Below are 18,207 nucleotides of genomic sequence, written 5' to 3' on the forward strand. Positions count from 1 at the left end.
GGTTGCCATGCCCTCCTCCAGGGGATCTTCCCAATCCAGGGATCGAACCCAGGTCTTCTGCAATGCAGGCAGATTCTTTACCATCTGAGCCGCCAGGGAAGCCCAAGAATACTGGAGTGGGTAACCTATCCCTTCTCCAGAGGATCTTCCCAACTCAGAAATCAAACCAGGGTCTCCTACATTGTAGGTGGATTCTTTACCAACTGAGCTACCAGGGAAGCCCCACTAATCTGCTGTCCATTCCTAAATTCTCTCATTTCAAGAATGCTCTATAAGTGGAATGACACATTATGTAACCTTCTGGGATTGGTTCTAACAAAATTCAGCATAATTCTGTGGAAGTTCATTCAGGATTTTGCATGTGTCAATGCTTTGTCCTTTTTTACTGCTGAGTAGTATTCTATGGCAAGGAAGTATGACAGTTTATTTACCACTTACCACTTACCCACTGAAAGAAGTCTAGATTGTTCCAGTTTTGAGTTATTATAATAAAACTTACATGAGCATTCATGTGAAAGTTTTTATATAAATATGAATCTTCATTTCTCTGGGATAAATGCCCAGGAATACAATTGCTGGGTCATATAGCAGTTGCATGTTTTTTTTTTTAAGAAATTGCCAACATCTCTCCACAGAAGACATACAGATGACCAAAAAGCACATGAAAAGATGTTCAACATCACTAATTATTAGAAAAATGCAAATCAAAGCTATTAATACAATGAGGTATCACCTCACACCAATAAGAATGGCCATCATCAAAAAATATATATATACAAATAGTAAATGCTGGAGAAGGTGTGGAGAAAAGGGAACCCTCCTACACTATTGGTGGGAGTGTAAGTTGATACAACCACTATGGAAAACAGTATTACAGTTCCTTAAAAAACTAAAAATAAAACTGCCGTATGACCCAGCAGTCTGACTACTGGGCATATAGCCAGAGAAAACCATGTTTCAGAAAGATACATGCACGTCAGTGTTCATTTTAGCGCTGTTTATAATGGCCAGGACATGGAAACAACCTTCATGGCCATCAGCTGATGAATGAATAAAGATGTGACACCTGTTAATATAGACAATGGAATATTACTAAGCCATAAAAAAGTAATGCCATTTGCAGCAACATGAATGGACCTAGAGATTGTCACACTGAGCAAAGTAAGACACAGAAAGACAAATATCTCATGATATCGCTTATATGTGGAATCTAAAAAAGGGTGGAAATGAACTTATTTACAGAATAGAAATTGAGGCACTGATGTAGAAAGCAAACTTATGGTTACCAGGGAATGGAGAAGACGATAAACAGAGAGATTGGATTAACATATACACACCACTATATATAAAACAGATAACTAATAAGCACCTGCTCTATAGCACAGGGAACTACTACTCAATACTCTGTAATGACCTATGTGGGAAAAGAACATTTAAAAAAAAAAAGTGGGTATATCTATATATATATGATTGGTTCACTTTGCTGTATACCTGAAACTAGCACAACATTGCAAAGCAACTATACTCCAATTTAAAAAAAAATGTTGTGTTTTTTTTTTAAATGCCAAACTTGTTTTCCAGAGTGGCTATATCCTTTTAGATTCTACCAGCAATGTTTGAGTGACACATTTTCTCTGCCTTATTGCCAGCATTTGTGTTGTTACAAGTTTTTAAAATTTTAACCATTGTTACATTTGTGATAATATCTTTTTGTGGTTTTGTGTTTCCTGAATTGCTAATGATGCTGAACTTTCCATGTGCCTAATTGCCATCTGTATATGCTCTTCAGTGAAATGTCTCTTCATGTTTCATGTTCTGCCTATGTCCTGCTGCTGCTGCTGCTGCTAAGTCGCTTCAGTCGTGTCCGACTCTGTGCAACCCCATAGATGGCAGCCTACCAGGCTCCCCCGTCCCTGGGATTCTCCAGGCAAGAACACTGGAGTGGGTTGCCATTTCCTTCTCCAATGCATGAAAGTGAAAAGTGAAAGGGAAGTCGCTCAGTCGTGTCCGACGCCCAGTGACCCCATGGACCGCAGCCTTCCAGGCTCCTCCATCCATGGGATTTTCCAGGCAAGAGTACTGGAGTGGGATGCCATTGCCTTCTCCAGCCTATGTCCTGCTTGGACTATTTCCCTTTTTAAACTGTTGGGTGTTGAGAATTCTTTATGTATTCTCCATACTCGCCTTTGTCAAATATGTGGTTGGCAAATATTTTCTCCCACTCTATAGCTTATTTTTTTAGCCTCTTCTTTTGCAGAGCAAAAGTTTTGAATTTCAGTGAAATCTTAATTTATAAACTTCTCCTTTTATGGACTGTGCTTTTGGTGTCTGGTCTAAGAACTCTTTGCTTAGCACTAGATCCAATGATTTCCTCCAATTTTTTTTCTAAATGTTTTATAACTTTATATTTGAGTTCATGATTCATTTTGAGTTCATGTTTGTATAAGGTGTGAGACTTAGATTGAGATTCACTTTTTTTCCCCGTTGCTTCAGCATCATTTATTGAAAAGGCTATCCTCCACTGAATTGCTTTTTCACCTTTGTCAGAAATCAGTTGAACATATTTGTGTGGGCTTCCCTGGGGGCTCAGCTGGTAAAGACTCCGCCTGCAATGAGGGAGACCTGGGTTCGATCCCTGGGTTGGGAAGATCCCCTGGCGAAGGAAAAGGCCACCCACTCCAGTATTCTGGCCTGGAGAATTCCATGAACCGTATAGTCCATGGGGTCGCAAAGAGTCGGACACAACTGAGCAGCTTTCACTCTCTCTGGGTTTTCTGTTCTATTCCGTTGTTGTGTGTGTGTGTGTGTGTGTGTGCGTGTGCACACGTGCCAGTATGACGTGGTCTTGATTTCTGTAGCTATACTGTAATTATTGAAATCTAGTGGACTTGTTTCTCCCCTTTTATCTACTATTTCAAAGTTGCTTGAACTATTGTACTTTCTCTGCCTTTCCCTGTACATTTTAGAATACTTCTGCCTACATCCATAAAAACTCATGCTGGGATTTTGATTAAAGTTGTGTTAAATCTGGACATCAGTTTGGGGAGCCGTACTGTGTCGTGTCTTTCAACCCATGAACGTGGTGTACCTCTCCATGTAGGTTTTTTAAACTTTCTTTTATCAACATTGTATAGTTTTCAGCATACATGTATTGAACATGTTTTGTTAGATTCATGCCTCTTTCGTGTTTTTTAAATGATTATATAAATGAATGGCATTGTATTTTCATTTTCTACGCCCGTGTGTTTATTTGATAGACTATAGGAGCAAATCAATTTTTTTTTTTTTTGCAAATCAATTTTTGTATGTTCATCTTATCATGCATACCTTGAAGATATTACAAATTAGATTCCAGACCACCACAATAAAGCAAATGTTGCAGTCATCTGAAGTTTTTGGTTTCCTGGTGCATATAAAAGTTATTTTTAAAAATATGGCTAAAAAATGCTGTCACCTGAGCTTCGTCAGATCACTGATCACAGATCACTATGACAAATGTAATGAGGAAAAAGTTTGAAATATTGCAAGAATCACCAAAATGTGAGCCAGACGCACAAATTGAGGAGATGCTGTTTGAAAAGTGGTACCAACAGGTTTGTTTGACACAGGGTTGCCACAGACCTTCGATTCATATAACATGCAACACCCACAAACCATAATAAAGCAGTGTTCAACACAGTGAGGTTCGCCTGTATTTTGTGACCTTGCCAGACTTGCTTACTTGTCCTAGTTTTTTTTTCCTGAATTCTTTGGGATTTTTTATGTGGACAATCATGCCATCCAAATAGGAACAATTTTTTTTCTTCCTTTTCAATCTGTATGCCTTTTTAAAAATTGAAATCTAGTTAATGTACAATATTATATAATTTACAGGTGTACAGCATAATGGTTCACGATTTTTAAAGGTTATGTTCCACTTACAGCTAAAAATATTGGCTACACTCCATTGTGTTGTGCAACATATCCTTGTAGCTTGTTTATTTTATACGTAATAGTTTGTACCTCTTAATCCCCTACTGCGATCTTACCCTCTTCCCTCTCCCACTGGTGACCACCAGTTTGTTCTCTGTGTCTGTGAGTCTGTCTCCTTTTTGTTATATTCACTAGTTTGTTTTATTTTCTAGATTCCACATGCAAGTGATACCATGTGGTGTTTTGTCCTTCCCTGTCTGCTTTATTTCATTTGGCATTCGGTTCAGTTCAGTTCAGTTCAATTTAGTCGCTCAGTCGTGTCCAAGTCTTTGCGACCCCATGAATCGCAGCACACCAGGCCTCCCTGTCCATCACCAACTCCTGGAACCTACCCAGACTCATGTGCATCTAGTCGGTGATGCCATCCAGCCATCTCATCCTCTGTCGTCCCTTTCTCCTCCTGCGCCAATCCCTCCCAGCATCAGGGTCTTTTCCAATGAGTCAGCTCTTCTCATGAGGTGGCCAAAGTACTGGAGTTTCAGCCTCAGCATCAGTCCTTACAATGAACACCCAGGACCGATCTCCTTTAGGATGGACTGGTTGGATCTCCTTGCAGTCCAAGGGACTCTCAAGAGTCTTCTCCAACACCACAGTTCAAAAGCATCAGTTCTTCGGTGCTCAGCTCTCGTCACAGTCCAACTCTCACATCCATACATGACCACTGGAAAAACCATAGCCTTGACTAGACAGAGCTTTGTTGGCAAAGCAATGTCTCTGCTTTTCAATATGCTATCTAGGTTGGTCATAACTTTGCTTCCAAGGAGTAAGCGTCTTTTAATTTCATGGCTGCAGTCACCATCTGCAGTGATTTTGGAGCCCCCCAAAATAAAGTCTGACACTGTTTCCATTGTTTCCCCATCTATTTCCCATGAAGTGATGGGACCGGATGCCATGATCTTAGTTTTCTGAATGTTGAGCTTTAAGCCAACTTTTTCACTCTCCTCTTTGACATTCATCAAGAGGCTTTTTAGTTCCTCTTCACTTTCTGCCACAATACCCTCTAAATGCAGCAATCTGTATGCCTTTGTCCTCCTTTGAGAAGTTTGTAAAGTCTCCTCTGTTCATGGAATTTTTCGGGCAAGAATACTAGAATGGGTTGCCATTTCCTACTTCAGGGGATCATTCTGACCCAGGGACCAAACCCACATTCTTGTGTCTCCTGCATTGACAGGCAGATTCTTTACCACTGCACCACCTGGGAAGGCCCTGAAGCATATGAAGCACTAAATAAATATTTGTTGCGTGGATGGATGGATAGATGAATGGCAGGAAGGAAACATAAACATACCTGAGGCAAGGAGATAAGAGCAGTTCAAGTTAGTGATGTTTAGCAAACACCTACCACGGAGATTCAGAGAGGAGTAGGAGGAGATTTTATTCATTGTCTACTTGGGAAGAAATAACAAATACTAAAATATCTGTAATATGTTGTAAAAAAAAAAAAAAAGTGACATGCCATGAGAAGTTCATAAAAAGTGTTATGAAGGTTCAGGGGAAGTAGAAGTCCATTGCAGCTGAGGCATTGGAGAAGTTGTCTTTTGAGCTAGACTCTTTGGAGTTGCTTATATTTGCTTCTGAATTATGTGGTTTCCAAAAAAAAAAAAAAAAAACAACACGAAAGTTGGAGCAGAGGGTGTTGTGGCAGAAGAGGGATGTGAATCTGGGACCAGACTAGATGGCTTTGCCTGCTCTGTCATAAATTTATCAGCATTTCGTACGCAGCCGTTGATCAGCCTCCACTACTTCTTGCAAGCAGAACCTGACAGGCTCCGATGTTATCTGTACAGACACCTTTTTCTTGCTTATGACGGTGTCTGTGTGTGTTTACGTTCGCACCTGCACCCCAGTGATTTGGAGAAGTTCTTTCTACAGAGCCAGGCCCTAAAGGAGGACACATCAACTGAAGCACACACTTTAGTACCTCTAAAAACTTCACCATGCTATCCACACACTTGCATTATATACATGCACCTGAGGCTTGCACACACACAAGCGCACACAGAGTTTTGTACACAGTGGCCTGAGCAAGATTTTAGGCAACTGTAGTTGAAGGTACTTACATTTATTTTCCTCGGCTCTATCCTATTCCTTTATCTTCACTTCCACCGAAGGCTTATTGGGCACCAGTTATATCCCCTGACCTTCTAGATTCTGTCAGGAGTTCATGTAAGAAGAAGATTCAGTCTACGGCCATACCACCCTGAACGTGCCTGATCTCGTCTGATCGCAAAAGCGAAGCAGGGTTGGGCCTGCTTAATACTTGGATGGGAGAGAATGATTCAGTAATTAATCCAGTACCTATTTACTGATAACCACCTATGTGCCAGGCTCAACTGTAAACACGGAGAATGTAGCGTGGGATAAAAAGAGCCAATACCACCCTCGTGAAGTTTCCGTTCTAGGAGCTGGGTAGAATCAGCAACCCTACGGTGTTTTAGGTGGTGTGGATGCTGGTGAGATCAGCATAGCAGAGTAAGGCGGGGAGAGTGTGACGATTGGGCGGCGAGAAAAACCGTCTGTCCAGTAATGTGACATTTAAATAGTGACGTGATGGAGTACATAAGCAATGCGAATATCTGGGGAAGGAGTATTCCAGGCAGAGGGAGCAGCCAGAGCAGAGACCCTGAGGCAGGAGTGTGCGGCCAGCGTGGCTCAAGCAGAATGGGCACGGCAGAGAGGGGCAGGGCTGAGGTGAGGGTTGTGGGCGAGGGGGTGTCGCCCGGGGCTCACTGGCCACTGTGGGGACTTCGGCTTTTGCTCTGAGTGAAGTGGAAAGCCAGAGGACACTTAGTGTAGAGAAGTGCTGTGCTCTGATTGACGCCAGCTACTATGTCGGGAACAGATTGCCGGATGAAAGCATAGAAGCACGAAGGCGGCCGAACGGACCAAGTGGGTAACAGTGGAGGTGTGGAGAAGTGACCAGGTTGTAAATGTATTTTGAAACTGTTTGGACCAACAGGATTTGCTGTTGGGTTTAGGAGTTGATGAGTGACATCAAGATTTTTGGCCTGAGCAGCTGGAAGGTTGGAGCTGCTCGTAACTGAGATGGGAAACGTTGAAGGAAGAACAGACTTGGAGGATAGGAAGAGCTCAGTTTAAAGGAAGTTTGTGATGCCAGGGCTTCCCTGATGGCACAGTGGTTAAGAATCTGCCTTCCAAAGCAGGGGGCACGGGTTCGAGCCCTGGTTGGTAGCTACGATCCCATATGCCATGGAGCAGCCAAGCCTGAGCGGTGTTGCCACTGAGCCCTCGCACACAACTAGAGAGTCCATGTGTCTTGATGAAAGATGCCATGTAACATAACAAAGCTTCCTCATACCCCAGCTAAGACCCGATGCAGCCAGATAAATAAAGTGTATTTTTAAAGAAAGATTTGAACAGATGGCTAACAAACACATGAAAAGATGTTCAACATCACTCATTATCAGAGACATGCAAATCAAAACCACAATGAGGTACCATTTCACACCAGTCAGAATGGCTGCTATCCGAAAGTCTACAAGCAATAAATGCTGGAGAGGGTGTGGAGAAAAGGGAACCCTCTTACACTGTTGGTGGGAATGCAAACTAGTACAGCCACTATGGAGAATAGTGTGGAGATTGCTTAAAAAACTGGAAATAGAACTGCCTTATGATCCAGCAATCCCACTGCTGGGCATACACACTGAGGAAACCAGAGTTGAAAGAGACATGTGTACCCCAATGTTCATCACAGCACTGTTTATAATAGCCAGGACATGGAAGCAACCTAGATGTCCATCAGCAGATGAATGGATAAGAAAGCTGTAGTACAATACACAATGGGGTATTACTCTGCCATTAAAAAGAATACATTTGCATCAGTTCTAATGAGGTGAATGAAACTGGAGCCTATTATACAGAGTGAAGTAAGCCAGAAAGAAAAACACCAATACAGTATACTAATGCATATGTGTGGAATTTAGAAAGATGGTAACCATAACCCTGTATGCGAGACAGCAAAAGAGACATAGATATATAGAACAGTCTTTTGGACTCTATGGGAGAGGGAGGCGGGGGATGATTTGGGAGAATGGCACTGAAACATGTATAATATCATATAAGAAACAAATTGCCAGTCCAGGTTCAATGCAGGATACAGGAAGCTTGGGGCTGCTGCACTGGGATGACCCAGAGGGATGGTACAGGGAGGGAGGTGGGAGGGGGGTTCAGGATTGGAAACACGTGTACACCCGTGCAGATTCATGTTGATGTATGGCAAAACCAATACAATATTGTAAAGTAATTAGCCTCTAATTAAAATAAATTTAAATTAAAAAAATAATAAAGAAAGATTTGAGATGCCTGTTAGTGAGGAGCTGGTATGAGACTCTAGAGTTCTATAGATGGGTTTGGGCTGGAGCTATAAATTTGCGAATTACAGCAGTTTGATGACTTTTAAAGCTGTGAAATTAAATTGAATAACCTAAGAAGTGGATATAGAAAGAGAAGAGTCTAAGAACTGAGCATGGGGGCATTCCAGCCTTTAGAAGTCAGGGAGATGAGGAGGAACCAGAACTGGAAACTGGAAAAGAGAAGCTGGGAGATAGGAAGATTGAGAGTGAGCACTGAAGCCAAAAGAGGAAAGTGCTTCAAAGAGAATGGAATAGTAAACTGTTCTCACATGTTGCTGAGAGATCAAGTAAAATCCAAACGTTGCTTTGAGTGTTGAAGTCTTTAAGACCTCTATTGAAGGAGGTGGGGGTTGGGGGCAGTCTGCTTGTATTGCTTCCAAGAAAAGAATGGGAGGAGAGGAGACAACGATTAACACTGTAGAAATCTCTGAGGTTTTTTTGTAAAGAGGAGCAGAAAACTGGGCCATAGTTGGAAGTGAATGTGAGATCAAGTCAAACTTTTTTTTTTTTTTCCCTAAGATGGGACAAGTTGGTGTCCTGGTGGGAATGATCCTAGGAGGGAAGGAAGATGCAGTGAGTGCCAAGATACAGTGGTGTCCCCATGTAGTGAGAGGGGGTGATGCTCTAGTGGAAGAAAGTGGGCCTTAGACTGGGTGGACCATCCCTGCTGCACAGTAATAAACTACTTTGCTATAATGCAGGCAGATTGGTAAATACGGTAACGGAACATGTGTAGATTCTCTTCTGCTTGCTTCTATATTCTCATACCAAAGAGTGGAGGTGCTACAGGTTTGAAGAGGGCAAGGTTCAGAAGACTGCCAAAGAGCAACGGAAAATCATGGACAGATCAATGTAGTCAGACTGCCGCAGCGTGAGGGCTCACTTGAGCTTAAAGTGAGAGCAGCCAACGTGGCTGTGTGATTTTCTCCAGTTCTGCTGAATGGGAACAGGCAGAGTAGGTTAAGCATTAGACTTAGTCAGGGGTTATGGTTTCCCAGATAAAGAGAGGAAGAGAAGCAAGAGAATGATTATAATGATGGATCACAGGAACAAGGCAGGTAGAAGGAAGTGAGGATGGAGATAGAAGGTGAGAGTGCAAGGTGCCAGGATTAATGGAGTGAAGTCCCAGTGAGGTCTAAAGAACCGTGATGACAGTCAGATCCTTGGCATTGGAGGCGCTTCAGGGTTACATCACAGTGCTTTGTGTGCAGTATAAACCCTATAAGGTAGGTAGGACAGTTGGTGGTGATGTTCTATTCTATAGATAAAGCAGTGGTTCTCATTCTAGATAAAGCAAGCTCCAAAGAGATAAATAACTTTATGTGAAAAGCACACAGCTAGTCCGTGGTGAAGCATAGACTCCACCCGAGGCTCTGTTTTATTTGTGATATCTTTTTACCACTTCGTGTGATGTCTGCTCACAGATTACTCAGTCTCACTGAAGACATGAAATGTTGACAACCACATAAGGAAATGTGTAACTGAGTGAAATTCTATAATATGGCATGACATAAGGAGTTTATTCATTCAGTAATATATATTGAGTGCTTATTAGGTACAGGGCTGTATTATAAATACTAGGGATATAGTATTATCCACTATATACAGTGAATGACATGGGGGAAATTCTGAAGTTATGTGCTTCAGGGAAGTTTTAGAAGGGTTTCTGTGTGATTCTTCCAAGGCATCATGATTGGGTAAAAAGCACCAGGTACTGAAAGCTTGGAAGCTTTCTTCTCCGCTACCTGCTGTTTGTGACGTTGTTGCTTCCGCTCACTCTGTCTTAGTGGGGGACCCCGTCCATAAACTGAGATGTTACGGCTTTGCAAGTTCCACCCTGACTATAAGTCCTGTGAGTTTGAGGCTGTATTCTAGCTTGATGGAATAATTGTGTAAAGTCTTTTAGCCCTCATCTGACTTCTTGAAATGACATATCTCATTTCATAGTGATAAGACCCTGTTTCAGTAGTGAAATGCTGCATTAACGTGTGTACTAAAGTCATCTGCTGTTTCTTAAACTCTGCTGCTGCTGCTGCTGCTAAGTCGCTTCAGTCGTATCCAACTCTATGTGACCCCATAGACGGCAGCCCACCAGGCTCCCCGTCCCTGGGATTCTCCAGGCAAGAACACTGGAGTGGGTTGCCATTTCCTTCTCCAATGCATGAAAGTGAAAAGTGAAAGTGAAGTCACTCAGTCGTGTCCGACTCCCAGCGACACCATGGACTGTAGTCTTCCAGGCCCTTCCGTCCATGGGATTTTCCAGGCAAGAGTACTGGAGTGGGTTGCTGTTGCCTTCTCCGTCTTAAACTCTGGGGAAACACAAAAAGGAGATAGAGGCCACGCTCGGCCGGCAGGTGCAACAGTCCCCACCCTTAGCCTGGTGATATCTGAGGACCTGTGAAAAGCTTTGAAGTAACTCATGACTTTCCCCCTCCTCTCACTCCTTCCTGTTCAGGCCTGGAAGAAGCGCTGGTTTATCCTGCGGAGCGGCCGGATGAGCGGTGACCCCGACGTCCTGGAATACTACAAGAACGATCACTCCAAGAAGCCCCTGCGCAGCATCAACCTGAACTTCTGCGAGCAGGTGGACGCGGGCCTGACCTTCAACAAGAAGGAGCTGCAGGACAGTTTCGTGTTCGACATCAAGACCAGCGAGCGCACCTTCTACCTGGTGGCCGAGACGGAGGAGGACATGAATAAGTGGGTCCAGAGCATCTGCCAGATCTGCGGCTTCAACCAGGCAGAAGAGAGCACAGGTACGAGACGCTTCTCAGCAGGGACCAGGCGCCTCCTGGCAATGGCTGGGCCCCTGGGGCCCAGGGGACGGCCTTCAGACTCCTTGAACAGCAGAGCGGGCTTTAGCTAAAGGCTGTCCTCTGAGGTGGGGGAGAAGTAGGCAGAGGGTAAGAGTGTGAAGGGCTTGGCCACAGTGGAGGGCCTCCTAGCCCTGAGTCTGCTCACGAGGAAAGCAGGTATGTTGGGGTTATAATGAAGCTCGAAGTACTTGATGGCATTTCTTCAGGTACCTCCGTGCCACCCCGTTTCTCAGGTCTGCCCTTTCCCCCCTCAGCTCTCTAGCTGTCTGTGCCTGGTTAACCTGTCACCCACACACGGGCAGCTTGCACCTTGCTCTCTTCTTTGATCCATCCTCTGTCCACTCCTGTCCTCTGTTTCAGAACAACCTGCACAGTTACACTTGCCACTTTTCTGGTAAGGGGAGGTGTGGGATTCTTTGTGGGTACTGTTGATGTACAATCCACTGTTGTTTATGTTTCCCTGGGAATGGACACACGAGAAGGGGGAAATTCTGACTTGTGTTCAGATTTTGTTAGCCTTCACAGAAAGAGTAGCTCAACATTTTTAAGTGAGGCTTCAGTTGCAGAAATGCTCTTTGACATTTGTTTGGGCTTATCCCCAACTCCAGGATGATTGAGGAGTAGGGTTCTTTTTGTGTGTGTGGCTGATGGAAAGCCTAAGTTAGTAGTTTCCTAAACCTGGTTACATATCAGAATTAAAGAGGAACATTTTTTAAATGTTGATGCTAAGGATACATATCAAATCAGTTAGCTAAGAATGTCAGGGGTGGGACCTAGGCATCCGTCTTTTAAAGGCTTCACACTGAGTGGCAAGGATCTGGGGCTCAGCATCCATTTTCTGTAAATAATTGAAGGCTGCATACAATCTCTGATTCCTATACCTGCTTTCTAAACTTTTTAGAACCCTTTAAAAACATAAAAACTGTTTCTAGCACATCATCAACATCAGCCTCATCTGGGAACCTATTAGAAATGAAGATTCTTAAGCCCCACCCCAGACTCAGTGAATCAGAAACTCTGGAGGTGTTTTAACCAGCCTGCCAAGTGATCTGATGCATGGTTAAGTTTGAGAACCACTGATTTAGACTGTTACTATCAGAGTGGGATTTATGGATGAGCAGCATCAACCTCTCCTGGGAACTTGTTAGGAAGACAGAAAACTTCTGCTCAGACTTACAGGATCAGAATCTGCATATTTTTTTAAGTTTCTTATTCTGAAATAATGTTGAACTTAAAGAAGAGGTGCAGAAATTGTACAGCAAGTTCCCATGTATCTTTCATCCAGCTTTCCCTATCATTAACATCTTTCTTAACCAGAGTATAGTTGTCAAAATGTTGATTGGTACAGTGCAGTTAGTTGCAGTGTATTGGGATTTCACTTGTTTTTCACCATCGTCTTTATTCTGTTCAGGATTTAGTCCAGGATAGCATATTAGATTCGGTGGTTCTGCCTCTAGGGCCTCCAATCTGGGATGCCAGTTTCTCAGCCTCTCTTGTTTTTCTTTGACCTTGACACTTTTAAGGCATACTGGCTAGATATTTTGTAGAATCTCCCTCAGTTTGAATTTGTATGATGTTTTTTCATGATTAGATTGAGGTTGGGGGAGACTACCACAGAGGTAATGTGCCTTTCTCTGCACGTTGTATCAGGAGACACATGGTATCAATATGCCTTTTTACTGATCATGTTACCTTCATCACTTGGTTAAGATGGTATCTGACACCTTCTTCTGCTGTAAAGCTGCTATCTGTGCTTTCATAATTAATAAGTATTTTGCAGGAAGTACTTTAATGATTTGCAAATACCCCATTTCTGCTTAAACTTTTGCCCACTAATTTTAGCATTCATCAGCTGATCATGTTTGCAACCATTATTACTGTGGTATCCTAAGGAAATTTTGTATCTCCCTCTGAATTGTATTAAGATACCTAGGTGATTTGTAGGCACATTAAAATTTGAGAAGCTCTGGTCTGGATTATTTGTTCATAAACCTGGTGGGTCATCAGAATCACCCTAAAAACTTTCCTCTTTTAATTTATGGGTACTGATTCAGTAGGTCTGACTTAGGGCTGCAAAACAGTTTTGAGAAACTCCTCCTACAGAATGGGAGGAATTATTTCCAAATCATATCTGATAAGGGTCTAGTATCTAGAATATAAAAAGAACTATTACATCTCAGTAACAACAACAACAAAATAACCTCATTTAAAAGTAGGTAAAGGATCTGAATAGACATTATTCCAGGGAAGATACACAAATAACCAGTAAGCCCATGAGAAGATGCAAAGATGTTGGACATCCTTACTTATTAGGGAGATGTGAAACAAAGCCACAATGAGATAATACTTCACACCTGCTAGGATGACTGTAATCAAAATATGGACAGTGACCAGTGTTGGCAAGGATGTGAAGAAACATACTTTGCTCATGCATCCCACCTCATATGTTGCTGGTAGGAATGTAAAATGGTACAAATGAACCTGTTTACAAAATGGAAATTGATTCACAGATATAGAAAACAAGCATATGGTGACCGTGGAGGAAAGGAGGGTAATAAATTTGGAGACTGAGATTGACACCTACCCACTATTGTATATAAAAGATAATAAGAACCTACGGTATAGCACAGGGAACTCTGTTCAGGACTCTGCAGTGACCTATATGGGTTTGGAGTCTAGAAGAGAGTGGATTTGTGTATTATGGATAGTTGATTCACTGTACAGCAGAAAACATTATAAAACAAATATACACCAATTTTAAAAATTGTGTGTATATATATATAATGTGTTACATATATACACACATATATGGTCACATTTTCATTATCCATTCATTCCTCAGTGGACCTTTGGTTGTTTTCATGTCACTCCTACTGTAAATGATGCTGAAATGAACGTGAGGGGGCAGATAACTCTTCCAGACAGTCATTTCAGTTCCTTCAGTGATATATCCAGAACCGGAACTATTGGGTTGTATGGTTATACTTTTAATTTTTTGAGTAAAGCCTCCATACTGTTTTGCATAGTGGCTGTACCAATTTATATTCCCACCTCCAGTCCACAAGGGTTCCCTTTTCCCCATATCTCTGGTCACACTTACCGCAATCTTTTTGATACTAGCCATTTAACAGGTGTGAGATGGTATCTCGTTGTGGTTTTGACTTTATTTGCATTTCTGTACCTGTTGACTATTCAGATATCTTCTTTGGAAAAAGGTCTATTCAGGTTTGCTGTCAAATGATATGAGTTCCTTGTGTATTTTGGGTATTAACGCCTTATCAGATATGAGGTTTGCAAGTATTTCTCTCCCATTCCTGAGGCTGCTTTTTCATTTTATTGATTGTTTCTTTCACCGCAGAGCTTTGTAGTTTAATGTAGTCCCTCTTGTTTATTTTTGCCTTTTCTACTTGTGCTTTTGGTGTCACATCAAAAAAAAAAAAAAATCATTGCCAAGACCAATGTCAAAGAACTTTTCTTCTGTGTTTTCTATTAGAATGTTTACAGTTTCAGCTCTTACATTTAAGTCTAATGCATTTCAAGTTAATTTTTGTGCATAATGTGAGATTGGGTTTTAATTTTTTTTTGCATGTAAATATCTGGTTTTCCCAATACCATTTACTGAAGAGACTCTTCTCCTTTGAGTATTCTTGGCTCCTTTATGAAATATTGACCATATACTGGGGCTTTTTATTCTGTTCCACTTGTCTGTGTGTCTGTTTTTTTATTAATATGCCAGTACCATGCTCTTTTGATTACTATAGCTTTATAATATACTTTGACATCTGGAAGTGTGACCCCTCCAGTTTTGTTCTTTCTCCACATTGCTTTGTCTATCTGGGGTGATTTGTGGTTCCATATGAATTTTAGAATTGTTTTTTTCTATTTTTGTAAAAAAAAAATGTCATTGGAATCTTGATGAGGATTGCACTGAATCTGTAAATGGTTTTGGGTGGTATAGACATTTTAACAATGCAGATTCTTAAAATCCATGAGCACAAGTTATCTTTACATTTATTTGTGTTGAAGTTCTTAATTTTTGAGCAAAGGGCTTTTGCCACTTGGCACTGGGCTCTGCAAATTATGTAACTGATTGTGCCTGGACTAGATGTCCTTCCCTAGGACTTCTGTGATCTTCCTTGAGGAAGGATTATGAAGCCCCATTTTACTCTTAAATCCTTTGGTATAATTTTTGCTTCCTGGGTGGAATTTTTGGTTCCACCTGACCAAATCTTTGTTATTATAGCTTTTATGGATTTTGTTTTTCATTTTATTTTTGATGGAGGAATAAAATGCTTATGCAAAAAAAAAAAAAAGGAAGAAAATAAGGAAGAGGTTTTTAAAAAGCAAGAGAAAAAATCCAGAGACCCTCTAGTCTCAAAGCTTTCATAAATGTGAGAGGTAAGTCCGAGGAATACATCAGATTTTAGGAAATATGTATAATGGGGTTGGGGAGGAACCAGAAAGAAAGTTACTTTGAACTATTCTCTTGTGGGATTAGAGGTGTCCCTACAAAAAAAAAAATTTATCCTTAAAATGTAGCAAAATTTATTCCTGGTGCAAATATCTTGTTTTTAAATCATGTATTTTAAAAACAGTTACTGTCTGAATCCCTACTTTTACTATATAGAATTTAAGTATGATTCAAATTCAAATATGTAGAACTGCATCATCTGGGCTTACTTTCTTTTGGTAGGAATATTCATTTGTTCATTCATACATTGTTCATTCGCTCAGCAGATCTTTATGGAAGACTTATTCCGTGACAGTCCCTGTCATAACCACTGAGGCTACAGACTATGAAGATGAACAGTAGAGTTCCAGCACTTGGACCTCATAGTCTAGTGGAGGGAACAGACATAACCAGACAGTCCCAAGGAAGTTCTATAATAGAAGCATCACCATGGATGGAGGCACCAGCCCACACACCACCAGCTCAGTGAGGGAAGGAAAAGAGGGAGAATATTAAGGAGGCAACAAGTAAGCAAGTCAGTATTTTTCAACAGCTTTGTCTGTTAGACAATATATTCCCTTTAACTTTTAACTTCTTTTATAAGGGATTATTTAATAGATATCTAGTGGGTTAATTGTCAGAGCAAGAATATTAGTTGTCTATGATAGAGGTTTAGGATTCTTTGTGAGATCTTTCTGATGAAACCAAATGGGCTTTTCTTCCTCTGGTAGAATCTGGTATGTAACAAGATTCAGCCACATAATAGGTTTTGTTTTAACTTAGAAGCTTTTCCTAAAAGTGTATCTTATCTATAAAACCCTTAGGTAAGGAGAGGAAGATTAATCATCTAAGTCAGTGTTTCTTTTAGAATCAGGATATGAGGAAAAGCAAGAAGGAAGTTAACATTTGACTACCTACTTTTGCTAAAGTGCTTTATTTCATTTAATCAACTGTGTTTCCATTTCTTTCAAAACAAAACAAAACAAAACTGAGTGCTATTTTTTTCTCCATGCCTAACACTCTAGGACTAAAGCTCTTGTCTGTCATACCCATGCATTGGCTGGGTTCAGACAGACTCTGCAGCCCTCATCTGCCTAAGTGAAAGTGAAAGTGAAGTCGCTCAGTCATGTCCGACTCTTTGTGACCCCGTGGACTGTAGCGTACCAGGCTCCTCTGTCCATGGGATTCTCCAGGCAAGGATACTGGAGTGGGTTGCCATTTCCTTCACCAGGGGATCTTCCCAACCCAGGGATCGAACCCAGGTCTCCTGCATTGCAGGCAGACGCTTTAACCTCTGAGCCACCAGGGAAGCCAAGCTTCCTCCTAAGTACAGCGCCACTCTCCTGTTGCTGGGGCTTGCTCACCTGCCTCGTGTGGGATGCATCCTGTCCTCACAGGTAACCCTCAGTGACCACAAAAGGAAATAATAGGAGCTGTGTATTGAGCATCTACCCTTTGTAAAATAGGGTGTGTAAAATACATTCTTACTCGAAATGCACAGTAATCCTTTGAGGTAGCAATGATCTTGACTCACAGTCACAGCTAGAAAATGATGGAGCTGGGATTCTAGTCTAACCCGAGTCTGACTCTGCATTCTCACATGCCGTCTCTTTGCCCCGGCCCTCCTGGAATGCGAACATCAGCCAGAACCAAGCCCTGTTGTTTTTGCCCCTGTGGATACCACATATTAGGTTGAAAGCACTCCTTGACCCCTTCCGCCGGGGTCCTGCAGCTGGCTCAGGTTTCCCTCCTTACCGGTCCATATTGCTGAAATCCTTGGGCTGGACTATTCCAGGAATTTAGTAACTTGTAGAGCTTTAATCCAGCCATCAGTCTCTATTGGTGAGTCTGTGGTGGGTGGGTGAGGGGTGTGCCTGAGTTCACATCCCAACTCTGGGATGATGTGAAGAAGTCACTTGATTGAGGTCTTAGTCTCCTTTCTTCAAACAGAGAAAATCTTTTCATCCACCAGTTCTGTTTCTCGATGAACTTATCAGCACAGACCTTAGACCACTGGCAGCCCCTCAAGTTTCATATTTCCCAATGGAGGATTCACATTGGTTTCTATGCAGAGGTGTCCCCAAGACCTGTGCAGTCCATACCCTCACTTGCTGTTGGTCCTGTAGAAATTCCTTCCCATACAGAGCCTCCTCCAAGTACATATTCCTTGTTTCTTTTTTTTTTAAGAGTTGTGATGGGACCTGTCATTTAAAAAAAAAAAAAACTTGTGTTTTTCACTTTCAGCTGGAAGGAGTTCTGTGGCAGATGGAGTCTTTTTTTAATCCTTCTTGCCACCCCCAGCTTCTTCTTTCTGCTACAACTCTCCAATTCCTCACATATTTCAGCCAAAAATGCTTAGGATAAAACCTGCCTAGTATCAAGACCAAACCAAGAGTGACACAGAGTCTGAATATCGACCCAAGGGTGGGGGAAACAGCCTCCTGACAGGAAACCAAGAACGACGCTCAGGAAGGAAAAACAATTCCAAGAATGAATATCAGGATTTCAGGTCATATAGGTGGAGTTGGCTTTTTGTTTGTTTGGGGGGGGGCGGGTGTTTGTGTGCGTGTGTGCGTACACGCATGCACAAGCAACA

The 18,207-nt window shown here is 41.9% G+C and overlaps 1 protein-coding gene across 2 annotated transcripts in view; it reads left to right on the forward strand.

Moving 5' to 3' along the window:
• GAB2 (GRB2 associated binding protein 2) overlaps positions 1-18,207 on the forward strand; it is a 183,200-nt gene that overhangs the window by 113,902 nt on the left and 51,091 nt on the right. For both annotated transcript variants that reach the window (XM_025286253.3, XM_025286254.3), the window contains exon 2: positions 10,801-11,101. In XM_025286253.3, coding sequence (XP_025142038.1) covers positions 10,801-11,101 — 301 coding nt within the window. The remainder of the gene's footprint in view (positions 1-10,800; positions 11,102-18,207) is intronic.

The sequence above is a fragment of the Bubalus bubalis genome, chromosome 5 (genome assembly GCF_019923935.1).
Source record: "Bubalus bubalis isolate 160015118507 breed Murrah chromosome 5, NDDB_SH_1, whole genome shotgun sequence".
Taxonomy (NCBI): Eukaryota; Metazoa; Chordata; class Mammalia; order Artiodactyla; family Bovidae; genus Bubalus; species Bubalus bubalis.